This window comes from Miniopterus natalensis, chromosome 3, assembly GCF_054644295.1.
Source record: "Miniopterus natalensis isolate mMinNat1 chromosome 3, mMinNat1.hap1, whole genome shotgun sequence".
Classification (NCBI taxonomy): Eukaryota; Metazoa; Chordata; class Mammalia; order Chiroptera; family Miniopteridae; genus Miniopterus; species Miniopterus natalensis.
The window spans coordinates 88,515,139-88,542,885 of NC_142083.1; the positions used below are offsets into that span (position 1 = coordinate 88,515,139).

Here is a 27,747-nt window from a genome sequence, read left to right on the forward strand (position 1 = left end):
TGGTGGTGGTGGTGGTGATGGTGGTGATGGTGGTGGTGATGGTGATGGTGGTGGTGTGATGATGGTGGTGGTGATGGTGATGGTGGTGGTAGTGATGGTGGTGGTGGTGATGGTGGCGATGGTGGTGGTGGTGGTGGTGGCGGCGGTGATGGTGGCGGTGGTGATGGTGATGGTGGTGGTGGTGGTGGTGGTGATGGTGGTGGTGGTGGTGGTGGTGGCGGTGATGGTGGTGGTGGTGATGGTGGTGGTGATGGTGGTGGTGATGGTGATGGTGGTGGTGGTGAAGAAAGACTTTGATGGTAGAAACAATAGACAAAGAGGACCTGGCCTAGACCAGTGCTTTAAAGAACTCCTAGTAAAAACGCGTCTGCCTTTTTCCTCTCTATCCAGCTTTGAAAAATCAACTGAAAGTAGATTTTGGAGGAAGGGACATTGGAGCTGGACTTGGAGGGGCTATTGAAGATTGTCCGCAAGCCCGGGGACTGTCAGGCCCACAGCGACCCTTCTCCTTACTCCCCCAGTTCGTGGGAAGGCCACCCTCCCTCCCCACAGCGCCCAGCGGAGGAGGGGGCGCAGGGCGGGCGGAGCAGCAGCTGCGGGAGGGCGGGTGAGGGAGGACTCCTGACGCACGGGGCGGGAAGTGGGGAGCTGGGGGGGGTGGAGAGCAGGGAGGGCTGGGGTGGAAAGGGAGAGCCGGGCAGAGGGGGCAGCAGCTGGGGGGCGTGGAGGGTGAGGCGGGGTGTCGGAGGGAGAGGGTCTGGGGAGGAGGTGAGGAGCGGGGCGGGAGGGTGCGCCGGGGCTGGGAGTGCGGTCTGGGGGCGCAGGTGAGACTCCGAGGGGCGGAGCCGGGGCCGGCGGGAGGGATCGGGGTCCAGGGCCGGGTTCCGGACCCCAGCTGGGCGGCGCGGGCCATGCGGGTGCCCCTGGCCACGCTGGCGGGGGTGGCGGCGCTGGCCGGGGCGCTCAGCTTCGTGCTCCTGGCGGCCGCCATCGGCACCGACTTCTGGTACATCATCGACACCCAGCGGCTGGAGCGCGGTGGCCCCGGGGCGCAGCGCCGCGAGGAGGGCGCCAACCGCAGCCTTCCCGAGCCTTTGAGCTCGCACTCTGGTCTCTGGCGGACCTGTCGGGGTAAGAGGCCCTCGGGGACCCGGGCCGGGGCCTCCGGCGCCCCCTGGGCAGTGTCCTGCTTGCCGGGGACCTGTTGCTGGGCGCACCCCCTGCTCGAAGCCCCCTAACCTTAACCGCGGAGTCCGGGGGCCCGGGGGGAGGTCGGCACGGAGCGCAGGCTGCCAGCCTCCTTCCGAGAGGTGCCCTCGGGGTGGGGCATCCGCAGCCGGCGTGGGGCACCTGCGGGCCGGGGTCCCAGCTCTAGGCCCCCGCCCACTGCTTACTCTGCCCCCTGCAGTCCAGAGCCCGTGCACGCCGCTGATGAACCCCTTCTGGCAGGAGAACGTGACGGTCAGCGACTCTAGCAAGCAACTTCTCAGTGAGTCCGGGGCGCGGCTGGGGGAGACCCGGGGCTGCCCACCGGCTCTGGAGTTTCTCCCCCAAGGGCAGGAGGCGGGGGAGGGGCCCTGGAGGTGGGGTGGGGTTGGGGGCGGGGGCGGAGCCTCTCTTGCTCCACCTGTGGGACAGGTGAGGTTTAGGATTCATTCGACAGACGTGGACCCCAGACCTTCTGGGCTGCGGGCTGGGTGCTGCTGCTGAATTGAGACCCAGGCCTTGCCTTCCAGGAGCTCCCAGGCGGGCTGGGGAGACAGATGTGGGGATTCGCAGCTACATTTCAGAGGGACAGCGGCAGGAGGGAGGGCAGGCGATCCCAGGGAGACACCTAAACCAGCCTGGGGCCCTGAGTGTTGAAAAGAGAGGAGGTCTTGTCGGCCGGGCATGGCTCAGAGGTTGAGCATCGACCCAGGATCCAGGAGATTCCCATTCCCGGTCAGGGCCCATGCCCAGGTTGCGGGCTGGTCCCCAGTCGGGGGCATGCAGGAGGCAGCCGATCAATGACTCTCATCATTGATGTTTCTCTCTCTCCCTCTCCCTTCTTCTCTCTGAAATCAATAAAGACATGTTAAAAAAAGAAAAGAAAAGAGGAGGTCTTATCCTGTAGACCAGAGGGCACACCCATGTCAGCCTAATTTGTATCCTCACTGTTGAGGATGCCGAAGCGCTCGGCTGTAGCGGGGATGTAATGAATACTGTTGGAGGGTTCGAGGGAGGCAGTTCGCAGGCAGAGAACAACCCCGTCCCCCCAGGGCCCGCTGTGTGTGTCTTGGTCACGGCTGATTTCCCAGGGCTAGCACAGTGCTTGGAACTCAGTGGAGGTGCAAGGACCGAACGCAAGAAAGCACACGGCCGAATGAACCCTTGTGGGAGCAGGGAGATAAATGCAATAGTTCACTTCACCGAGGCTTGTCACGGGCCAGACATGAAGCTAAGTGCTTTTCATCTATGTCTTCATTTAATCCCACAGCCTGCGTTTCCATCTTCATTTTTCCTGTGGGGAACTTGAGGCCCAGAAGAGAGGTGCTGTAGGAAGGATCTGATGAGGACTGAGGACTGAGGTCCATGGGCCTTGAAAACTGTGGGCGGTTTTTGATAGACTCACTGAGGCTTGTCCCTAACATGGCCTCCTAGGGCTGCCAGGGTCCCTCACCAACTCCATGCTCCTCTTTGCTCTCTCCTCTCTAACTGCGAGCTATGCTGGCCTTGGGTCAGTTCCTGGAACATGCTAAGTTTCCTCCTGCCACAGGAACTTTGCACATGCCATTCCCCTCTCCCTGGAGTCTGTATGCTCCTACCTGCCAGCTTGACTTGGTCAAGCTCCTACTCCTAGTACAGGCTGTGTGACTGTGAGCTCCATGAAGGCAGGGACCATGCCTATCTTGCCCCTGCTGAATTCCCAATATTTAGCACAGAGGCTAGCATAGGTAGGCCATGAACCTAGGTTTGCTGAGCAGGTGTGAGAGTGAATGCAAGACTATATTATGTTAGAGGTGGAACTCAGTGTGTATTTGTTGAGTGAGTAAATTAATGAACCAGAACTGTTTCTCTGAAGTCCAGTGGTGTGCTGGGGAATATTTAACACCTGGCTCTCTGGAGGAGGGGGCGAGTCTTGATTTGTAGCATTTGCCTATTTCCATGGTGTAAATATTCCCAGTGTGGTCAGTTTCAAGCTATCAACATGATGTTAAATGGTTCACAAAATTTCTAAAATTGTAACAGTTGGTTCTTGTGAGCTGATACGATCCAGTTCCAGCACAGCACTGCATAAAGTCCCACTGAAGGAGACATCCTCCAGACACCTGGCATGTGTGGTAGGTTGACAAAAGATGGAGATACCAAGGACTCTGTCCTCAGCCCCAAGCTGGACCAGGAGGAACTTTGGGTGTTCTTGGAACATTGTTTCAAGAATAATCGAGAGTTCCTGCCTTTGAAGGGAGGGAGATGGGGGTCAAATCTCAGTTCAGTCCTTTACCAGGACCCTCTGTGAACCTGGGATAGGTGTCTTAACCTCTCTGAGCCTCACTTCCACATCTATCAAAATGAGATGTCAAAACCATGAGGGGATGTGGTCAAGATTCCATGAACTAGCTGGATAAAAAAAACCTAACGTTACCTTGGACCACACATAGTGCCCGGTTGTTGTGGAATGTCTACGTTGCATGAAGAATGATTTGATATAAAAGTGCTAGACATGTAGTAAGTGCTCAGTAAACACAAGTCCTCTTGACCATTCCTTCCAACCTCTTTTAGATGCAGCCACATTTATGGAGTGCTGACCCTTTGCTGGGCTGGGTGCTGGCTTTCAGCCTACTTATCACACCTCTGGGTATACTGGATGGCTAACTACAGTTGGCCCAGGTCTGGCTTTGTTGTGAAACTTGATCCAACAACTCTGCATGCCCCAGGATTTTAAGAAACCCAAAACTCAAATCCGGAGTTTGTTCATCTGTTCACCCCTTGACTTAAGTCTAACCCCCAGCTTCACCGCCAACTAGGTGTGTAACCTGGTCAAGTTTCTGTATCTCTCATGGGAAAATGAGCACAACTGTCATTGCTCTTCTTAATAATATTGCGAGGATGAAACAGGAGAGTGTTTTTAAAGAGCTGTAGGCAGGCCCCTGTAAGTGCTCCTTAAGTGGTATCTGTTATTATTACCATTGCATCCCCATGGAAGAGAGAGCACAGCAAGCTCCTTCAGACCTTGTGTTTGCTGCAGATCACCCCCAGAGAGAGCTTTTCCCAGAATCTTTTCATCTCCAGAATGAATTTTGAATCTTGTCCAAGCTCTTTTATTATGTGAAGACATTTTATTTCTTTAAGGACCTACTGCAGAGGCCATAAAGGACAGAGGCCAGCTGTCAAAGCAGAGTGTTTTCTGAGTCAGCTCCTGGAAAAATCCTAGTGGGGGGGCGTACGGGAAGAACCCTGGGTTTGTCCTTTAGGAAAACCCAAGCATGTGGACCTCTCCGGTGCCCAGTAAAAACCCACTCTGTTTTCCAGATTAGCTCTGGGGATATCGTGGCTTTGGTTCTTGGCTAGGGATTGGAATAATTTTTGGTGGAGGGGGTCATCCAACTCATCACAGTGGAATAAAAGAGCCACCGTCTCTTTGTATCAGCTGGGAGTCTTTTGGTAGCCAGTGATGGAAACCCCAATCCTACTGTGTAAACCTGTTTTGTAGTCCACGTAACTGGAAAGCTCCAGCCTTCTGGCATCCAGAGAACTAAACTCAATTTCTTGTCCTCTCTGGGCTTTACTTTTGTCTGGGTTCTGCTTTCAAATCCTCTCCAGTGTTACCAACCCAAGCAGAAGGACACTTTCTGTTTCCCAATAATTCTGCAAAACCTTCAGGTAGGCTTTTCATTGGAGCAAATGAGACCACATGCCCAGGTCTGACCAATCACTGTGGTGGAGGGGGTGGGATATGCTAATTGCCTGGGTGGAGTCCCGGTGCTACTTGTAACAGGGGATAGGGTGAGCCCTATAGTAGATAAAGGCCCGCCTCTTATCAGCTGTGTGACTTATGACAAGTCATCTGCTTCCATAAACAGGCTGCTTTGAGATGAAATGGGGTCACATAAGTAAAACACCCAGCACGGATGGCACTGCTTACACGAGGAGCTCAATTAATATGTCCCCTCCCTACTCTAAGTCCTGTTGCTTCCCTTAGCCTCAGGCTTCTCATCTGTGAAATGGAGCTAGCTTTCACAACAATCCCACGAGGCAGGTGCTATTGTTATCATCCTCACTTTTCAAACGAGGAAACTGAGGCACAGAGAGGTTAGGTAAGTTACCAAAGTTTGCACAGTCCCTGGTAGATCCAGGATTTGAACCGAGGCAGTTTCTACCTTTTTAGAATGATGCTGCACCAAGTATATTTTGAGTATTGCATGAATGTGCTAAGACCGGAGACCATGTCAGTCCAGAGGAGGAGCTCCCAGCCTGTTTCTGGGTTTGGAGTCCCTCTGTGCTACTCTGTCTCCTCCAGACAGGCAACCAGAGACGAGAAGGAGTAGTTGGTGCAGAGGCATGAGCAGGATGGAGCTTGGTTTGTTCCAGATACAGCCAGAAGGTGGTGTTTCTGGAGGGTGGTACAGACATGCTTCTTAGAAGCACCTTGTGTCCTCTCCATGCCTTACCACACTGTCGTCTCCTAAGAGCCCAGGAGGAAGGTCAGGCTGGTCATCCTACAGATAGCACCCCAGACCTGGAGGGACCAACATCTTGCCCAGCACAGCACACCAGTGGCCGAAGCTGGACCGGAGGCTAGTGGCTGGGCCTGGCTGTGCTCTGAGGAGGCAGGTTGGAAAATGACAAGATTGGTTCCCAGTGTTTCTGGGCTGTTGCAGTCGTGTAGAAAATTAAAACCAGCCTTCCCACGATGCCTGGTGCAAGTCACAGGAGAGGAGGTGGCCGGGACACACACCGAGAAGGGATTGGGGACCTGCTGGTGTTAAGAGGCTACCTGGGCCCAGGAGGGAACTTTTAGTGCAATGTATGCAAAGCTGCAGACAGGGAGGCAGCAGGCGCCTGGGGTCTCAGCTCCTCCAGGCTTCAGGGTGCCCCTCAAAAGTCAAGTACACATTCTAAACTAAAAAAAATTCATATTCAAAGTAATTGCACCTCTTGGGGTTTACGACGTGAGGTTTTTTAGGCGAGGTTTGCCATACCATTGTTGTAACGCTGAAAAACTAGACTCAGCCACAGTGCCCATGCGTGGAGTTACGGCTAAGCATGTAGATGTGGTAAACCCATTCTGTGGAGTACTACGTGTTGTGTAAAAGTAACACACTAACGTGGACAGAACGCCAAGATGTACTGCGGAATGAAAAAGCAGGGTTAGGGCTCTATGGGCGGCATGATTCCCTTTGTTATTTTTCCTCCCGATCCCCAATATTATACCTTTCTATGGGTATAATTGCCATATTCTATGGCAAAATTTTAAGGTGCACCTTTATTTTATATGCCATTAAAGAAGAAAACAACCCTGGCACTTGTAAGTGTGAGATGCTGTGGGTAGTCAAACCCATCTAAGCGTGTGTCTTAGAGAAATAAGTAACTATATGGGAAGGTATGTGAAGAGATGGAAAAAAGACTGGAAGGATGTGCCTCCAGCATTCCTGGAGGATCCCTCTGGGAGGAGAGGAGAAGGGGAATTGGGGTGGCCAAATGGATCTTGTTTGAATTTTTTCTAAGAAGGTTGTTACATATTGCCATCAGGCAAGCCCTAAGAGGATGCCCTGGAGGTTGGATTTCTCCTGAGTGCCATGCAGGTGACGAGTTGTGACCCCTGCCTGTCTCTTAGCTGCAAGAGCCAAGATACTTGTGTTTTCTGGGTATCTCCTGCTTTGGGGTCTTGGCGCATTCTGCCCCCTCTTTTGGAAACACCATCCCTTCTCTCTGTCTAGTTAATGCCTCCTCATCTGTCCTCAGGTCTCAGCTGAGATGTCTCTCTACCCCCAAGCCCTTCCTTACTCCCAGGCCAGGTTAAACACCCCTTGTCTGCCGCCCCACCATCCTTTGCCAGTCTCCTTTCTTGTTCCATCCCAGCTCTGATACTTCGTAGCTGCTTTATCTTGAGCAACTGACACAGGTACCTTGAACCTCAGTTTTCTCACCTGTGAAATGGGAATCAAAAAGCCCTACTGGCAGAGCCTAAAGTACGTGAGGACAGGAAAGAAACAATTATTCAAACATTCAAAGCACACAGCAGCCTGGCAAAGTCAGGAGATAGTCAATCTGTGGTCCAGTTGATAAGTGAGGAAACAGGCTTCTGAGAAGCGATGCCATTTGCTTGGTAAGAGGTGGAGTCAGGTCTTGAACCCGGGTCTCTGCTTGTAGAGTCCCGCTCCTCCCATGTCACCACAGTGCACCTCAGAGCCCATGAAGATAACCGGGATGCAGCCCCAGTCCTCTAGTTCTGGTGACAACAGCCTCAAGTACAAACATTGAGAAACATTTTAAAAATCCTTTCTTACCAGGCCTAATAGGACTGAATGTCTTTGGGCCCATTTTGGAGTCCGAAAATCACATTGAGGTTTGAAAATAAAGACAATGGCATTTACCTCTTTGGGAAATAGTTCCTGAGACTTTCTCCTTCTGCCAGAGCTTCTGATGTTTCTGCAGGAAAGGTACGTGCCTGCTGTCTTCAGGAGCAGACTGTTACTTGGCTAACGCCCGAGGCGCTCCCTGATCTCGGAGCATTGTGGGGGCCTGGTTTTTCCACGGAGCGGTTCTTTGAACAGTGTGACAAGAGAGCAGTCACATACACAGTTCTCCTTGGCCAGAGCATCTTTGCTTCTTTCTGGGTCTGCTTTCTTTTTAGTTGTAACAAAGCACTTTTTTGGTTTTGTTTATTTATTTGTTTTTGCATTGCATATATAAGTGAAATCATTCATCATTTGTCTTTCTCTGTCTGACTTATTTCACTTAGCATAATGCCCTCTAGGTCCATCCATGTTGTTGCAGAAGGCAAGATTTCATTATTTTTTATGGCCGAGTAATATTCCATGGTATATATGTACTACATCTTCTTCACCTATTGGCCTATCAATGGGCGCTTAAGTTGCTTCCATATCTTGACTATTATGAGTAGTTCTGCAATAAACATGGGGGTGCATATATCTTTTCAAAGCAGTATTTTGTATTTCTTTGGATAAATACCCAGAAGTGGAATTGTTGGATCATATGGTGATTCTATTTTTAAAAAATATATATATCTTTATTGATTTCAGAGAGAGGAAGGGAGAGGGAGAGAGAGAGAGAAACATCAGTGATGAGAGAGTCTTCATTGACTGGCTGCCTCCTGCAGGTCCCTGACTGGGGATCGAGCCCACAACCCGGACATGTGCTCTGATTGGGAATCGTAGGGTGATCTCCTGGATCCTAGGTCAATGCTCAACTGCTGAGCCACACCCAGCCGGGCTGGTGGTTCTATTTTTAGTTTTTGAGGAACTTCCACACTTTTCCACAGTGGCCACACCAATCTGCATTCCCACCAACAGGATGCCAGGGTTCCCTTTTTTCCACATTCTCGCCAGCACTTGTCTTTTGTTGATGTTCGGATAGGTGTGAGGTGATATCTCATTGTAGCTTTAATTTGCATTTTTCTGATGATTAGTGACATTGATCGTCTTTTCATAGGCCTATTGGCTATCTGTATGCCCTCTTTGGAGAAGTATCTTTTCAGGCCGTCTGCTCATTTTTTAAAAACTGGATTGTTTGCTTTTTGGAGTTAAATTGTATGAGTTCTTTATGTATTTTGGATATTAACTGTTTATTAGATGTATCATTTGCAAATATCCTCTCTCATTCAGTAGGTTGTCTAGCAACAAAGCATTTTTGAGTCAAAAAGATCTCTTGCATTTGTGTACACACTTGCCCTTGATGAAGCCATGGCCTCCCAACCTTATTATTAACATTAATTTTACAGAGCAATCTTAGCTCTCATCTATCAGTGGTCCGATTGATAAGTGGACCGTAATGGACTGGAAGGTGTCACCCCTCCACCCTCACCAAAGACAGGTCACCCCTGTACCTGGGAATGGGACCTTATTTGTTGTTGTTTTCTCTCCAAGATTTTTTTTTTAAACATATCTTTATTGGCTTCAGAGAGAGGAAAGAAGGGCGAGAGAGAGAGATAGAAACATCAATGATGAGAGAGTCATTGATCAGCTGCCTAGCCTGTAACCCGGGCATGTGCCCTGACCGGGAATCGAACCCCGATCACCTGGATCCTAGGTCGACGCTCAACCACTGAGCCACGCCCGGCCGGGCAGGGACCTTATTGGAAAGAAGTGTCTCTGCAGATGCAATTAAGTTACAGATCTTGAGATGAGATCATCCTGGATTAAACTGCTGGGCTCTAAACCCTATAAGTGTCCTTATAGGAAAAGGAGAATCACGGAGGAGAGAAAAGAAGGCCGTGTGAAGATGGGGGTAGATGTTGGAGTGAGGCTGGCGCAAGCCGAGGAACCTCAGGGATGGTCAGCAGCCGCTGGAAGCTGCAAGGGGCGAGGAAGGGTTCTCCCCTAGAGCTTCGAGAGGGAGCATGGCCCTGCTGATACCTTGATTTTGGACTTGAGGCCTCCAGAGCCCAGAGAAGAAAGCCCTGCTGTGTTATACACCTAGTTTGCAGTCCTTTGTTACGGCAGCCCGAGGAAAGAAAGAATGCAACCACTGTATCCAAAGGGGTGCCCCCTAGTCACTGCCGCCCTGTCTCCCCCCCCCCCAATCATCATGCTTATTTCCTCGGTGACACATCCGAGCCTGTAACTACCTCCTGCTTCCTCTCCTGTCTCTCTCCTGTCCCTGAGGACAGGGGCCTTGCCCCTAGTGGCACCCCAGGCTCTGCGGTAGAGCTCGGCCCTTCTCAGAGGCCCACAGGCATTTGTTTCCGAGTGAGATGTGGTTAGAGATGGGTACATATCCAAAGAGAACAGAACTCTTGTTCCAAGACTGCAGTTCTGAAAAATTAAGAAATAACAAAGACTAAGGTACATGCAAAAAAAAAAAAAAAAAAAGCTAAACCAAATTTATTTCAGCGGGGGATCTTACAACTCTCCCAAGGGGAGCGTGTTCTTACTCGGCTTTTAATTGAATGCGTACATCAAGTCGGCTTGCGGCGTGTCGGGGACCCTGCGTGCGCCCGCCAGGGCTGGAGGGGCTCTGGGAAACCTCATTAATTTCTAAATGAGAAATGATTTCATTTCTCAGCCGCCGTCTGGAGGCAGGGCCTCGCAGGCTCCAGACCTTCAGGACCAGGTTTTCACACCAGCTGTTGTGTTTCCTGGCCCAGGATTTTTCCTTAAGAAAGGAAAGAAGGGAGGGAGGGAAGGAGGAAGGAACGAAGACCACAGGCCTCATGCCCTGAATCACGTTTGCTCCTGCGACAGGCTGGGAGGGAGACCAGTCTTGTTCCCTCAGCTCACCAAGGTGGTTGGCGTTTAGGGGGCTGGAGACAAGGTGATGTGGCCACGGTGGAAGTCACACTGAATCACTGTTTTCATCATCTCGATCGCTGGCAGGGTGATGATTTATTTGGTACTTGCTCCACGGGACAGGACTGGGCTCTTTGCATTTCCCCCTGTTGCCCCATGGTCCTTGGACATATTGTGCTCACAGCCCAGGGGCCCCATAGGATTGCCCGTTTCACACCCGTGGAGGTGGAGCTTCTGGGGGATGAAGGGACATGCCCAAGGCGCCCAGTCGGAGCCTGGATTCAAATGCTCATCGCCCGGCTCTAAAGTCCACATATTTAATCACCTTGAGGCCATCTCATAGGCTTCCTCGGTTTCTTTTGAATTTCTTAGAAACTGCCTCCCAACCCCAGGCCTCCTAGGAAGCCCAGCCTGAGAAGAAGGGTGGACAGGTGGCTGGGGGTGTGTGTGTGTGTTGTTCTCTCATCCTGTTAGGCATTTCCTCTCACTATGCACTGGCCTGGCCCTGCCTACTCTGGCGTAGTCTTCATGCCCAGGGAGGAGGGAAAACAGATATCGGGGTCATTAGTAATGTCTATTAGAACACCCAGTTCATCTCAGCGCAGAGACACCCCCGGCACGTGATGCATGACCTCTGACCGGTGTAACTACTTTTCCTACTTACTTCTGGACAGAATTGGGTGCAGGAGGGGTAGAAAATAAAGAAGGCAAAGTTAAACCCTCAAATATTTAAAGATATATTTTTTTCTTTTTAGTCTCTGTCACTCTCTCCTTCCATCTTTGCCTTTCTCTCCTTCTAGTGCACACAGACAGACAGACAGACACACACACCCCAGAGCTTACTCAGGGAGCACAGTATGTCCTAAGCACACTGGAAGGAAAAAAACCTGCCATCTTTTTACTGCCTTAGAGCCACACTGTCTAGCTCTTAATTAATTAGGTCAACAAATACCTGTTGAACACTCACTGTATCCTAAGAGATCGACTAGAAACTCAGGGATACCGCTGTGCAGAAGGAGATAAGACCTGGCTCGTCAGGGAACTCACAGCCCAACAGGTGAGACGGAGAAGGGACTGAGATGCCTTCAGCAGTAGGAAACAAAGGCAGGCCAGGTGACTGTGGGAGCTGAGGGGACACAGAACAGGGGGGCAGTGGCAGACGTGGGTGCAGGGGAAGAAATGCTGCTTCGCTTGCCCTGAAGGATGAGAGGAAAGGGTTTATTTTCATGCCTATCTTGTTGCCAAAAAAGAGTTAAAGAGGCTCAGTGCTCAGCTCGTGGTCAATGACCGATAAATAGTTGGTAAATGAATGACTGGTGAAAAAAGAACATGGCAACTGTTTCCCTTTCTGCTTTGGCTGCCAGGGAGCTCAGAGCCTAAGTGGTGCCAAGTGTTTAGATCCTGAGACCTTGAAACGCCAGATGGCCGCCGTCCCTTTCCCCACCCCCACCTCGCCACGGTTCTTGACGTTCACCTAATTCATCCCTTTCTACTTTCTGATTTTGTAACGCAAGTTCCGATCATGCCTCCTAACGTAACGTATCTCTCTTTTCCATCACCCCCTGCCGCCCCCGCCGTCCTCCCGTCAGCAGGCTTCCCATTCCACCTCCCCGGGCCGCTCCCAGCTTAGCCTGTGCATCTGCCTCCCCTCCGGCCCGTGACCCCTGGCCCCTGTCCTTCACGCCGCAGGGCTGCTCCCTCACCTGTCAGGTCTTGACTGGCCTGTCACTTCCTCAGTGGAGCTGCTGCTCGAACCCCCTCTCTATTTTATTCACTTCCCTCGCCATGCATTTGTCACCATCTCTCAACCCTGTCACTTATTTGTTCACTACTTGACTCCATGAGAATTAAGGGTGAGGCTTACGCAACACGAGGCCTTGCACAGACGGGCCTCAGTAACAAGCTCTTCTTCTTCTAAGTAGCAGTAGCAATGGCTGTGTTAACCCCCTCTCCCCTAGCATCCGGGTGGAGGCCACAGGGGGTGCTCGGGAACGTTTGTTGACTGACTGAAGGATGTTCATAACCCCTGTCTGCCTCCCCTCCCCCGTCCTCTCCCCAGCCATGCACGGGACCTTCGTGATCCTGCTTCCCTTCAGCCTGATCCTGATGGTGTTTGGGGGGATGACGGGGTTTCTAAGCTTCCTTCTCCGAGCCTCCCTCCTCCTCCTGCTCACGGGGACCCTCTTCCTCTTTGGAGGTAGGTGCCTCCCCCCTGCGGGGCTCAGGCTCCAGGTGGGGCTGTGCAGGGACCCTCAGCAGGGCGGGGGGGCGGGGGGCGGGGTCCCATCGCCTCTGGGGCTCAGTTTCCCCGCCTGTGATATCCCAGCTGGAGGGGATGAGCGGTTTCCAGCCCAGGGTCCCTGCATCTGTGGTCCCAGGAGAGAGGCAGAGGCGTTGGGGCAGGTCCTGAGAATTACTCCCATGATTTCACCAAGGAAGCCACACTGAGAGGGCGTCTGCCACGGGCCGGGGGCTGTCACGGACTCTCGCCCTGGCCGCCCCACTCTCCTGTGCACCTGCCGCTTGGACGGCGACGGCTTTGGTTGATTACAGAACGGCCAATGTGGTTTCTGGCAGCCCAGAGGCTTTGAAGGATGGGCTGAAGCACATGGCCGGCTGTTCTCAGGCCTCCCTACTTCCTGTGGCTTGAAATGGTCCCTCCTTAAAAAACCGACACAGTGATGACAAACACCCTCGGAGTCCATGGAGGGAAAAAGAAAAGCAATGGGCGGAGGTGCAGATATTGTGAGGTCTTGTACTACTCCTTATGGTTATTAATATCGGCATTAATAGTCGCCCGTGACTAAGCCTCGCACCCAGAGCTGCCCTGTGGAACTTTCTGTGACGGCGAAGTTCTCTAACCGCTGTGCTGTGGGGGAGCCACACACCAGGCCACGGAGCCCTTGACATGTGGCAGGTGCCAATGAAAGGCTGAGCTGTCCATTCCAGTTAAGTTTGGACCACCACTGTGGCCAGTGGCTACAGGACCGGCCGGCACAGCTCCAATTACGTATCTCGGAACACCCACCTCATGCTACGAGCTGTTTTGGGTGCTGGGGAATCCAGGGCGAGGCCTCCGGAGCTCACAGCCTGTTGGGGCAGACAGACATTAGTTGTCATTTCACAAATAAATGCAAAATTGCGGTTCTGACCTGGGCCGTGAGGCCACAGGGGCATTTGACCAGAACAGACATGTGAACTGAGATGTGGGGTTAGACAGGAATTAACTGATGGCAGGAGGAAGGGAAGGGAAGGGAAGGGAGGGGAGGGGAGGGGAGGGGAGGGGAGGGGAGGGGAGGGAAGGGAAGGGAAGGGAAGGGAAGGGAAGGGAAGGGAAGGGAAGGGAAGGGAAGGGAAGGGAAGGGAAGGGAAGGGAAGGGAAGGGAAGGGAAGGGGCATCGGGTAGAGGGGCCGGCTGGGGCCCGGGGTGGGAAGGACAGGCTCTGGGAGAGGCAGTGTTGCTGGGCTGGGCGAGGACGGCAGTGCTAGGGGTTGACCTGCTCTCCCCTGTCTCCCCACAGCCCTGGTCACCCTGGCCGGCATCAGCATCTACATTGCGTATTCGGCCGCTGCCTTCCGGGAGGCGCTGTGTCTCCTGGAGGAGAAGGCGCTTCTGGACCAGGTGGACATCCGCTTCGGCTGGTCCCTGGCCCTGGGCTGGGTCAGCTTCGTCGCCGAGGTGCTCACCGGGGCATCCTTCCTGGCAGCGGCCCGCCTGCTCCGCCTGAGACGGAGGCAGGACCAGGCCATCTGAGCCTGGATCCTGGCTGTGGCGGGAGGGAGGCTGGCCTGGGGCCTCACGGACCCATCTCGGTGGGCTGTGGCCTCCTGTTCCACACAGGCCACCAGTGGAGGCCAGGGGACCAGCCCGAGAACCTCTGTGGACTGAGCTCCGGCCTGGCTGTCATCTCAGTGCCTGTGCTGCCCAGAGTGTGTGCTGTGTCCATGCAGCTGTGTGTTGTGTGGGCCGGAGGAGGCTGAGGGAGCGCAGGACCGTAAAGTAACAAAAACAAACCCTTAATCATAAACAGAACATTACAGATTGCAGCCCCTGTGTGCCTGCTCTGGCTTCATTTCATCCTCATGGCTGCCTTGGAATCAGTTCCTCTTTGGTAAGGAAATGGAAGACCAGAGAGGTTAAGTAAGTTGCACAAAGGTGCAAAAAGAGCTAGTGGCCTATTTCTCCTTCCAAAATAGGGTTCAATCCTTTACCACAGCTTTTCTGAGCAGGTTCATGGCCGGATGTGGTTACTGTGTGTCACTCGGACAGGCTAAGTTAACTGGCCGAGGGCACAGGAGAGAAAGGGATAGAACTGGGACTAATATTCAGATCTGCCTGATTCCAAAATGATTTTCTTTCCACTCCTGCCAATGCCTGCAACCGCTCGACTTTCTGTCTGCGTTTGGGTTAGGACACGGCGGCTGCTTCCTTTCTGACTAGCCTGGAAGACCGCAAACCGAGCGGATTGCTCCCAAAGCCCCATAGAGGGAGTGAGCACGGTTGCAAAATCAGTGACTAGGCTGGGGGGAAAAAATGAAAAACTTTTTTTTCACCAAGTGGTCGACAGTGCTAGTGAAAAGGCGGTCTTTTCTGCCACCTGCTGGTCACATGGTGGAACTGCGTCAGAGGCCGGCCTTCATTAGCTAGTCCAAAAACATTTGTTTTCAGCCATCTGGGTGCCTAGCAGTGAGCCGGGCAACACTGCAGGGCAGGGGTTCTCAGCTGGGGCGGCTCCCCGCACCCTCCCACCTGAGACATTTGAACTTTCTAGAGACATTTTTGGTTGTTACAACTGGGGATGGGTGCTACTGCCATCTAGTGGGCGGAGGCCAGGGATGCTGCTCAGCAACCTAGGGTGCACAGGACAGCCCTGGACAGAGAAAGATCCTGCCCCACATGTCAGCAGCGCCTGATGTCCAGGAATCCTGCTAGAGCCGATGCTGAGGAATCCTGCTAGGGGAACTAAAATGATTAATCACAAAAGAAACCGTGTGTACTCAAGGCACGGACAAATAGTGGGAAAGGATTGCACTCATTCAATAAATATTTACCAAACACCTACGATGTGTCCCTGCCCTTACTAACCTACATGGAAGCAAACGACAAACACATGAGCAAACAATAAATATGAGAAATTCAGATAGTAACTGGTGTTATGAAGAACATAAACAGGCTCACGAGATGGAGGGGGGCTGGGAGAGGCACTACTGCCAGAAAGACGGTCAGGAGCGGCCTCTTGGAGGAGGTGGCATTGTTCTGAGACCTGAATGGGGAAGCTGCTAGGTGAAGGAACAGCAGACCAGGCAGGGGACAGTAGGTGCAAAGGTCCTGAGGTGGGTACAGGTTTATGTGCTTGAGGGAAAGGAAGAAGGAGAGTTGAGGGAGAGTGGTGGGAGGTTAATTGAGAGAGGTGAGGAGGAGGGAGAGGAGGCGGGACGGTAGTGCCCATGGTCCATGGTAAAGAGGTGCTGATGACTGAGCAAGGTTTTCAATTTTATTCATCCTATCCTATCCTATCCTATCCTATCCTATCCTATCCTATCCTATCCTATCCTATCCCATCCCATCCCATCCCATCCCATCCCATCCCATCCCACCCTACCCTACCCTACCCTACCCTACCCTACCCTAATTTCATTCCATTGTGATTGTACTTTGAGAGCAATGGGAGCCTCTGCAGGTTTTCACAGCTGGTAAAGAGGTGTTCAGGGGTGAAGACAGTGGTGCTCAACCAGGCGTCATATTAGCATCACCTGGGGACTTAAAAAAATTCTGACCTTTGGGTCTCGACTGAGCCTAATAGAATCAAAACCTCAAATGTGGGTCTGGGCACCTGGCATTGGCCGAAGTCTCCCAAGGTGACTGTTGTTACTCCATTCACTCACTCCTGTATTTATTCATTCAGCAACTACTTGTTGGATGTCTGTGGTGCCTGGTGCTGGTTGGATTTAGCAGTGAATGAAAGTGATGAAAATGCCCTCACAGAGCTGGTGTGTGTGCGTGCGTGCGTGTGTGCGTGTGTGAGAGAGAGAGGGGGAGAGAGAGAATAACCAGCATGGGTGAAAGTTACCTGGGAAGAAGTTTTATGAAGGAGTGAAGAGGGGGAGAAATCGTGTGGGAGCATGAACTGCGCAGTGATGATAATGTCCCATCAGGTCCTCTGCTGAGCAGGATTTGAGAGACTGGTACCTCTTTTTCCTAATTTCACACTGATTAATTGATGCAATAAGCATTTTCCAGGCCTATTGTAGGGCAGGGAAGGGCGTCTCCCTGGAGGCTGGATGATTGGGGCTCAGTGAAGGCCCAGCCTGGTCACCCGAGCTGACTTCGGTGCCTTTTCCTAGGGGGAAAGCTCAGGGTGGAGAAAGGTCCCCAACCTCCTGGAGGAGCCCGGAAGCTTGTGGAGCCGGCACAAGGCCCTGGACTTTGCAGATGAGGAGCCTGAAGCCGCAGAAGGAAAGGGCTTGCTCTGGGGGCCGCTGCAGGCGAGAGAACCTGGGCAAGGAGCTGTTCGCTCTGCCCCCGGAGTCAACGCCTGGATTTAATTTATAGTGAAAACAGGGAGCAGCTCGGCCTTTGCTTAATTTATGAGTGAGGCTCATTTGTTATTTCCCAGCACATGACACCCAGCAGCTGGGGCCTGATGTTAGGCCTCCGCCAACATCGAACATCGGAGGAAAACGGCAATCTGCCTTGTTCCAAAGCAGCCTGCGCCTTTCAAATATTTACAGTTAGGTCTCCTCTGGAGCACATGGGGGGTGGGAGGGGGGAGGGGGGGAGAGAGGGAGAGAGAACGAGAAGCAGAAATGAACTGAAAAAGCAGACATACAGAGAAATGAGGCTAACGCTAGAGGAGACTCAGAGCTGAGAGGGTGGGTGCAGAATGGTGACCCTGGGTGGACCTGGGGCTGCAGACGCTGCCCCAGGGGACAGCTCTGGGCACTGCTTCAGGTGTGGGGAGAGCGGTCCCTCAGGATGGGTCCCTGGGCCCCTGCAGAGATGGGGACTGTCTGAGAACAAACGGCTCCCTGTCGGATGAAGGCAGCCCCGAGACAGCAGCAGGTCCCTCTTCCAGGAGCAGACTGGCCGTGGACACTGCGTGGGCAAGTGGTGGGTCAGTTTCCTTACCTGTAACATGGGGATGAGATCACCTCTCACTTTCCCTCCTGCTTTATCTTCAGAAAAAGATGCTCAGCCCCTGCAACGGCTCCCAGCTCACTCGGAGGGAAAGTCCAAACCTCACGATGACCTGCGAGGCCCTCCGATGCTCTGATGTCCCTGCCTGTCTCCAGGAGGCATCTCCCCTGTGCATGGCCACAAACCATTGTCACCTGCTCTGGTCCTCTGTAGAAGGTCCCTGGGGACACCATTCAGGATGGTCACCTGGCACCCATAGCTTTCTTACCCAGCAGGGCACTCTAGAGTTTCCAAAGCCGGCTCATTGCTGCCATCCTGCAAGGAGGGGCGTCCACCCTGTTCCCACTGACGGACAGCCGGCAGAAGCTCAGTAAGACCAAGGACGCATCCAATGTCACTGGCCAGAACTGAGATCAGACCTTCTTCTGGCTGCCAAGCCGGCCATGTGTTTCCACCTCCCCATCACCATCCTTGGGGTCTGAAGACCCCTCGTGGCACTGATGGTGGACATGGTGCTGAGGCCACTGCATGGGGCATTCCCTCGTGGCCCAGGCATGCAGCCTTTTTTTTAAATGTTTGTATTGCTTTTTAGAGAGAGAAGAAGGGAGAGGGGGAGAGAGATAGAAACATTGATGAGAAAGAACCATCGATCAGCTGCCTCTTGCACTCCCCCTACTGGGGATCGAGCCCACAACCTGGGCATGTGCCCTCACCGGGAATCAAACTGGTGACCTCCTGGTCCCTGGGTTGCCGCTCAACCGCGGAGCACACCAGCCGGCCAGTGCGGGCTTCTGATCAGCAGCACTGCGCCCGCTGCGTGCGGGGACTCCTCTTTCCAGGATGACATGGGAATTCTGTCAGAACACCGGTGTTGGTCCCATATTTATTCCTATCTGCTCAATTAGAAATGCTTAGCGGGATACCCGGGGTCTCAGAGAGGAGTGAGCACGATCACCAATAAAACATCTATGTGCTGGGACAGCCGACTCCCATCTCCTGCCACCTTGCTCATTTGCGGGGCTTGCTCCATCCTGCACCCCCAGTGTTCTTGGGCCTTTGCCTGGCCGGGGGCGGCAGCCTCAGGGAGCCCAGGAGGCGATGACAGCTCACCTGTCATTCTGGAGCCAGGCATTATGTCTCCCCTCACCCGGGAGTGCCCTGACTGCACAGTGGAGCCAGCTAGAGCCACGGGTGTCAGACCTGGATGGGATCTTTTCCACATCTGGTCTTAGCCTTTTACCATCGAGGCCCCTGGAGGTGATGTGTGTGTTCAGGGCACTGCAATTGTCAACCTAAAAAAGGGGGAGGTTTCAGGTGTACACCCCAAAAGGTACGCTGAAGTCATAATTCCAGAACCTGTAAGTGAGCCCTTGTGTGGAAAAGGGCCTTTGCGGATGTGATTCGTTAAATGAAGATGAGGTCCTCCTGGATCAGAGTGGGCCCTAAATCCAGCATCAGTCACGTTATAAGGAGAGCGTGGGGATTAGGGGTAGTGTTGGGGAGTCTTTAAAATATACTTTCTGTCACCCCCTCCAGAGTGACCTGCTTTCTCAACCCTGCGCTCGGTCATCATTTTGTCAACTGGTGGTCGTTGGTGCCAATTCAACGCCAACAGGAATCCCCAGGTTGGGGTGCGATGAGGAAGGAAACTTTATTCAGTGCCAAGGGTTCAATGGTGACACAGCGCCGCTGTGAGGCAGCCCTGGGGCCAGCGAACGAGATGTCCTCAGTGTTCCAGCTCTAGCCGGGGACAGCACAGTCTTCGGCCTTTGGGGGAAAGGGACAGTCTGCGCTCAGAGTCCGTAGGGAGCTGGCCTCTAGGCACAGAAGCCCGTGCTCTGGTCCCTGATTGGTCTGTCCTCATGTAAATGAGGACTCCAAATCCTCGCATTTTGATTGGTACTAAAGTCCTGATTGGTCAGAATAGAAACACTCTGATTGGTTAGAGCTCCGGATGGGGGAAAGCCACAGTCCAGTTGAGACAGCGTTTCAGGAGCTCCTCTGTAAAGCCCTTTATAAGGCCTGGCTCAGTGGCAGAAACAGTGCAGGCAGGGGGTTCAGTGCAGGCTTCTCCCTGAAGTGCAGTTTGTGTGAGAGGATCTTGTGCAGAAATGTTAGGCTGCTGTTGTTTTTTTGTTAGTTTTTCATTTTGAGCCCAGTTAGCTAGCAGGAGCCCCTCTTACTAGGCATCTTCTTTCTTAGGGTCCACAGTTTCCATCTGCAAGATCTCTGGTCCCCAGCAAAGTCCAAAGATTTATTTGAGTCTCTAGCAAGAACGGAGGCTGGAAGGGCCAGATTATGGAAGCCACAGAGAGGAGCATGGGGGCCGTGGGAGGTTTGGTATTTTTGTTTTTTAATTGTAATAAAATTCATAGAGAATAAAATTCAGCATTCAACCAAAGTGCACAATTCAGTGGCATTTAGTGCCCTCATGATGTTGTGCAATCATCAGCACCAGCCAGTTCCAGAACAGTTTCATTTTCCCCAAAAAGACACTTTTGGGAGTTTTACAGAAGAGGTGACACTTTTGCAATCTAGAAGGATCTCCCTGCTTGTTGCTTGGGGATGGACTAGGGGGTTGGTGACACTGCAGTTAGGATAAAGACCGGCAAAGAGGCTGTTACCAGTGTAGCTGAGAGAAGAGGGTGGCCCGGGATGGGGCAGGGGTGGCTGGAAGGCCGGAAGCCCCCCTTGGTGTTTAGGCGGTGCTGGATGTGGTGAGAACGTGACGTGGGAGTGACACAGGTTCCCAGATGGACTATTAGTGTGAGTGGTGTTGTGATTTGCAGAGCTGGAAAACGCTGGAAGGCATGCTGACTGGTGGTGTTGAGGGAGAGGAGTCGATAAGGAGTTCATTCAGGAGAATATTGGGTTTGAGACTCTGGGAGACGTCCAAGCGGACACGGCTGGGAGGCAGTTGGAAATACATTTTAAGACAGAGGGTTGGGTCAACCTTGACTTCTCAGCCTCAGCACTCGTGACATTTGAGGCCAGATAATTCTGTGTCTGGGGGGCCGTCCTCTGCATTGTGGGATGTTTACCAGTATCTCTAGACTCTACCCAGTGGATGCCGATTGCACCCCTTTCCTAGTCATGCCAATCCAATATGAGTCCAGGCAATGCCAGAGGCCCCCGGGGGGGTGGGCAGAGTTGCTCTGGCTGAGAACTACTTGGTCCCATGCACTGGAGAGTCACTTGCATATAGGTGGTAGTAGAAGCTTTTGGGGCGCTTGAGATGCCCAGAGAATCAGTGTGGTGTGAGAAGAGAGGCCCCGCAAGTGTCCAATGGGGCAAATCAGAGGAGACCGCAGGCTTGCTGGGCAGGAGGGACCAGGGCGGAGGAAAGAGGAAACCCCTCCAGAATGGGCAGGTCGGGGTGCCGAAGGCTACACGCACCTTCCCGCATCCAGCTGCCCATGAGCACTTCTACTTTTTCTTTTGGGGGCTGCAGAACACAGGCTGTATGGGTCACTGTGGGCAAAGTGCCTAAGCTCCTGGCCCCTCTACTCCCTCGTCCATACAACAGGGCTGATATCGGTGCCCCCCCCCCCCGTGCTGTGGCGATGCCATGAGTCACTGCGGGCACAGTGGGTAGAGCAGGGCTTCTCGTCTGTACGTGCGAGTCAGTGTCGCTGTTCCTGCTGTTCTGCTCATCTCCAGACCTTGCCCCGCGTCATGGATTAAGCCGACTCCATCACACGTACGCTGAGCAAATACGTCTGGGAGACCCTCTCCGCACCACTCCGGAGGGGACACCAGGGAGCAAAGTGGAAGCTGACCGCACCCTACAGAAAACATGGTTTGGGGTGGGGTGGGGGACACAGATGTGTCAAGTGTCACACACACACTACGAATGGGGACAAGAGCTGTGATGGAGAAGGGCATGGGGCTGTGAGAGGCCAAGACGGAGACGCTGTGGCTGCCCAGCTAGGGTGCAACTTGACCTGTTTGTGGGGTCTGAACACTGAGCAAAGGGAGCGGCTAGAGGATGGAAACTCTCCCAAGCGCATCCCTTATTGCCTTGGAGAAGGGAGTCCTGTGAAACAGCCTTGGGACCTGTTATTCTACTGAAGGAGGTTCGATCCCCACATTTTAGCTTTGGATTGAAATGCCAAGTACCCAAAATGTGGTTGAGAAGGTAGAAACATCAGGGCAGAATTAAAGAGGCGTCCTATACCTCTCAGCCTTTCTGGAGAAAGCCACCTGCTTGTACAGGTCGATGTTAGTGTTGATGGTGGGGGGGCACCTTCCCCACAGCATCTTCCTGCCAGGGCTAATGCCACCCAGTGTGATGGAAAAAACTCCTTAAAGGCCCAGGGATTTGGGCCCTGATCCAGGCTTGACCTCCAGACCCATAGAATCACCTTGACCTCAGGCCATTCCGCTTCTAGACACTTAAAGTTCAAGGGATCCTGCACTGGAGCCCAGACCTCAGGGTTGAGACCAGAGTGAGGAGAGTGAGGCAGCTCTGTGGGAGTTCAGGGTCAGATCCCACCTTTATTTAAAAATGTCGATATTCAGTTCATATGAATATTTGGATCATTAATTTTGATTTTTTTAAAAAAGGATTGCACTGCAATATTATTTATCTGGATGACCGAGTCACTCAGTGTGCCCTGGGGAGCTCCTGCTGGACCCACCCTTTATCTTGGAGGCATTTGGGTTAAAATACCCTTTGTATTTCCATAATACCTTAAGGCTTCCAAAACGAGCTCCCTTCTGAGATCTGTTTTGAGCCTTTGGATGCCCAAGAAAACACCCAGGACAGGGGGTGCTGGTCATCCATACACAGATGAAGAAACTGAGGCACAGAGAAAGGAAAGAATTTGCCCAGGTTCACAAGTCAAGCTACCAAATATCAGAACTAGGAACCAAATCCCAGTTCAGGGGGATTTTTCTGTTCTCTCCCTTGGACACCAACAGGCACAGTGAGACAGATTGATTTAGATGACTTTAATAATATTATTTTTCACAGTAATAGTACATGTTCATTGTGGAAAATTTGAAAAATACATACAAGCAAGAGGAAGACAATAAAAATATCCTGTAGTTCCACCACTCAGGGATAACACTTGTTAATACAATTTTGATGCATTTCTTTATATTCTTCGTATCCAGGGAGCTATTCTTGAGAAAGACACACACACAGCATCTGTGTTCCCCTATCTTTAGGCATGTCTTTAAGTTTCACTAAAACCTCTGCTCATATAAACAAGGCCACCACCAGCCCATGTGGCACCAGCCCATATGGCACCTTTGTATAAATGAGCAAAAGACACCCTCTCCATGTAGGGGCACCTGGCTTAGCAGGTGCATCCAGAAAATGTCCTTTTGCAAACCAGCCCTGCACCAGAGCATGCAGTCCAGTGAGCAGGTGCAGTGTAGATGTCCCCCCACCATGGCTCCTTGCTCACAGAGGTGCCCTTGTGTGGCGCTCACCCTGCCCGAGCATATGTGGTGACACGTGCAAAAGCGTTCTTGAACAATATAGGCATTTTGGAATCTTTTTTTTTTTTTTGAGAAATAGGTATTAATCAAAGATTCATGCATAATTCATGCAAATTATAAAATTATAGTTGGGAAAAGTAGGGCAATAAGCCCAAACACTGTGATTCCAGACTTGTGCTTTAAATCTCTCTTCCAAATGAATTGCCCATTTCTGTCTCCCTGGTATCCAGCAAAGCACCTGGCACAGAAACAATGCTCTGTATTTGTGAAACTGACTTGAAATGCACCGTATGGTGGTTTTCAAATATGTCTGCCCATCCTTTGTCACAACCCCATGAAAAGGTGGAGTCCAAGTCCCCTTCTCTTAAACATGGGCTGGCTTTCGTATTTGCCTCTAACCAATAGGTGCCAACAGAAGTATTGCTGCATGACTTCTGAGGCTAGATTCAAAGAGGTGATATAGCTCTTGTCTGGTTTCCCTCTGCCCCTCTCTCGACATGTGCCCTTGGAACCGAGCCACCATGTTGTGAGGAAGCCCAAGCAGCCACATGGAGAGACTGTGTGTCAGAGTTTCAGCTCCAGCCCCAGCTGAGGTCCCATTGCCAGGCATGTGAGGAGTGAGCTTTCAGATGATTCCAGACCCTAGCTTTCTAGCTGCACCAGCTGAGGCTGAGGGGAGCAGAGACCAGCTGTCTGCACCATGCCTGCTTATGCATGGATTCGTGAGCAAAATAAATGTTGTCATTGTGTTAAGTCACTTAGTTTTGGGGTGGTTTGTTAGGTAGAACTAGATAAATGGAACAGCTAGGCTGTGGAATATTATGTTTATAGCAGATGCTCTCAGTGTCTGCCCATCTTCTCTCGGCCCTCACCATTTCCCCTCCTGTGCTGATAGCTTTCTACTACAAGCATCCATGACCCTCTGCCTGGGATAGTCTTTGGCCTCAGGAGTTTGCTTGACTAATACCTGGGGCAGGCTGGAAGTGCTGGGGAGCCAGGACCCCTGGGAACAGCTCCTGACCCACGATGCATGGAGCTTGTAGGTACTCTGGCTCCCTGGCCTTCAGGTGGGACAACCGTAGGCATGCCTAATGACAGATTCTGTTGGTGGGATGGTGAGTGAGGCAACCCAAAGTGTTCTTGGAGAAAGAAGGAGATAAAACTAGAGCAATAACACTTTCATTTTATTTGCAAAGTACTGTCCTGTTTGTAAACCCCTTTCCCTCCATTCTCTCATCAGATGCTTAGGGCACATCTGTAGAGAAAGAGCAGTCATTCCTCCAGGAGAGGAAAAGAGCCTTGGTAATGGTGAGGCCACTACTTGAATTCCCGCTTCCCGATTCTTTGAACTCTGTGGCCTTTTTCATTTTTCTGAAGGAGTTCTCTGGCCACAGATACCCACAGAAGGGACCAACCATTGTCAGATTTTCCCAGAACTCCAATTTCAAAGTATTATGAAGTGATGCCAATTAAACCACAGATCTTGGCTTGGAAAGTGAGACCGCTGAGCTGGTGCCCCGGGGTCAGCTCAGTGTTTCTTAGGCCAGAGGGTGAAACGGAGGTGGTCAGCTCCCCTTCGCGGCAGCCTGGCCTCTCAGCTCAGCAAAGGGCCGGCAACAAAGGAGATGATGCGAAGCCGCAAGAAAACCTGGCAGGAAACAGGAACCTGGGCCGGATTAGCAAGTGACCAGAACTAAGTCATCAAAGGCCCGGGATGAAAGCAAGGAGATCACTCGGGGAGAGTTTAAACACCAGCAGCTTAAGTGGTAAGAGACCTAAAGTGAGGGATCAAAGGCAACTTCAGACTCACAGCTCAGCCGCCCTGGGAGCAGCTTGAGCGGCTGAATCAAAGGCTGCGGGGGGAGGGGGGCAGGGGGAGGGGAGGGGAAGGGGGAGGGGGGAGGGGAGTGCTGACACTGCAGGGCTTCACCTTCAAGCCGGGAGGCACAGGCCTGGAGGCGGAGAGCTCGGCCCAGATAGGACCATAGATAACAGCCACTGTCTTTTTTCCTTTAACTTTGTATTTTTGAAATAATTAGATTCATACAGAAAATCGCAATAACAGTGCACAGAGTCCTGTGAACCCTGCTTCCGGCCTCGCCTAGCTTCCCCCAGAGGTGACTCCCCTGTAACTGCACTGCACTCTCAATGTCAGGAAATGAACATGGTGCATTCGGGTAACTAGCCCACAGACTTTGTGTGTGTGTGTGTGTGTGTGTGTGTGTGTAGTTATGTGCAGTTTCTCATGTATATAGATTTGTGTAACCACCACCACAATTAAGGTACAGAACCTTCCATCACCACAATGGACGTCTCTCGTGCTACTTGCTTGTCATCGAATACCCACCACCACCTGGTCCCTGGTCCCTGGCAACCACTATTGTGCTTTCCATCTCCAGCATTTTGTCATTTCGAGGCTAGTACCTGGATGGGACCGTATAGTGCACAACCCCTGGAGACGGGCTCCTCCCGCAGCATCGTGCCTACGAGGCCCGCCCGGGCTGTGGGGCATCAATGCTCGTCCTGTTCCGCGCCCTGGATAGTCCACGGCAGGGACCTAGTGCAGCCTGTGTGTCCACTAACCCACTGCAGGACATTGAACGGTTTCCAGTTGTTGGCGGTTATGGCCACTGCTTTCACTGAGTGGTACGTGGGCTTGCATGGGGAGGCCTCTTAAAGCATCCCGAGGGAATCCACTGCTGCATTTGACTTCAGGGTGTTGATTTGGATGCCCCATCACGTGAGCTGTGCTGGTCTTTATAGAGTCTGCAAGGAGAACTCCTCTCATGCCCCAGGGACAGAAAGGCAATGGTTCTCGCCAACCTCTGGAGGCTTTTACCCAAGGAAACTGGGAATCTCGTCATGTATAAAGTTTCTCTCTTTGCTTTGGCCACCAGGAAGCTGAGTTTGGGGCCAAAAAGGTAAGAAGGAGGGAGCAGGAAGGTGGGAGAGATCAGGCACCTTTGCTAGACTTGGGGCGCCTTGACTGTCAGAACTGTGAACTGTCCATCTTTGTAAACTCCCCCCATCCAAGCTCAGGCAAGGTGCAGAATAGCTGCGCCCAGCAGTGTTGAGTCCACCCTTCTACTGCCGGACGCTCTATCCAGTGGATCCAGCTAAGACTACAGGGCAGTGCGAATGTGGGAGGGGGAGGGAGCTGGCCTTTGGAGCCCCGAGAGGTAGAGACGTAAGAGGAACCTAGATTTCAGATTTCACAGAGGAGGCAAAAAATTCTAGGACCAAGGTTTGTTACCATTGTTTATCTTGCCATGTAAGTGCATCAGCTAAACAACCACCCAAACACACAGGCACACACAAATCCACGTACAAAAAGACAATCTCTACAGTATCCTGTTATGACTGTGGCAAACACACACACACACACACACACACACACACACACACGCCTATAAGACTCTGGAAGGGAAATATTTTGGAATCAAAGGTTGAACTTTAAATTGAATACATGTGGACTTTTTAATTTTCCTCAGTCCATTCAATTTGTGATCATGCATTCTAAACATAAATGAAAATTGGCTTTTTATTTTTATAAAGGGAGATGCTTCATTTCTTGTAACACCAGTTCCTCCAGTGACTATGTAAAATGTAAATATTTTACATTATCAGGCCCATCAATTAAAGTAAAACCAACCATAGTCCATGTTTGCACAAATGTTTTATGCATATATATACACGGCGAATCTTAGCTCACTCCCTTCTGGGCAGAGAGAAAGAATAAGAATAAGAGATGCATATAAGATTCCATCACTGCTCAGCAAATGGGCTCATGAAGGGCGAGAAACATGGATAGTGCTGTTTTTTTTGGCTCTCGAAAGGACCATACTGCATAAACAGGTATACAGTGTAACTGTGCTATTAAAATTTCATGGATGGGGTGGCAATTAAGAGAAGAAAGTCTAAAAGACTCTTTATGGAGGTGCTAATGAGTAAAAGGTCGTGAGGCACTGCTGTAGATCTGTATGGGCTTGGGGTTGGCATTTGGGACTTGCTAATCTTGATTGCAGGACACAATATCAGTGCCACCGGAGCTCTAGATGCGAGTGTCATAATTGTGGAAGTTTGCTATGTGTCAGGCACGCCGCCAAATCCTTCAAATGCATCATTTTGCCCTGAAAATCAGATACTCGCATTGCACCCTTTTTACAAACAGGGAATTCGAGGGGCGGAGAGGGTACTGCACTTGTGCTGTCAGGGTCCTGCTGTTGCTAAGTGCCAGGCTCGGATCAAACTCAGGCCATCTCACTTACTTATTCGAAGATCAGGTGTTTTTCTCGAGGTCTAGCCTGCAGCAGCTCTGAGAGGGTGTCATGTCCCCTTCCTCATGAAATTTAAAAAGTCTGCCAAATGTTCTGGCAAGAGTCTCATTCCTGGGATTCCTATCACCCAGACTAAGAATCATCTCCATGGCTTCAGGTGTCCAGATGCTGGAGGTCGAAAGAGCCAGCACAAGCCCATCACGATGGGTCTCTCACACCCAGCATGTAAGAGGGGATTCTCCCCTGTGAACATGCCCCTTGGTTTCCCGATGAAAGCCTTTCATGCTAATTAAATAACCGTGACTGGCCTGCTGCTGCTCACGGAAGCAATGCGAGGACTTGCCCAGGAAGAAAACAATGCCATCCTTGGTGTCAGGAAGAAAAGCTTGTCTCTCCAGCAGCAATAGGAATGCGTTTCAGGACAAGGAATGCCTCC

At 51.9% G+C, this 27,747-nt stretch overlaps 1 protein-coding gene across 1 annotated transcript; it reads left to right on the forward strand.

Moving 5' to 3' along the window:
• The first annotated feature begins 911 nt into the window (after positions 1-911).
• On the forward strand, positions 912-15,001 carry TMEM114 (transmembrane protein 114). Its single transcript, XM_016199394.2, has 4 exons — positions 912-1,131; positions 1,409-1,489; positions 12,508-12,645; positions 13,970-15,001. Exons 1-4 carry the CDS (start codon positions 912-914, stop codon positions 14,200-14,202), a joined length of 672 nt encoding a protein of 223 aa, XP_016054880.2. The 3' UTR covers positions 14,203-15,001.
• Positions 15,002-27,747: the final 12,746 nt, after the last annotated feature.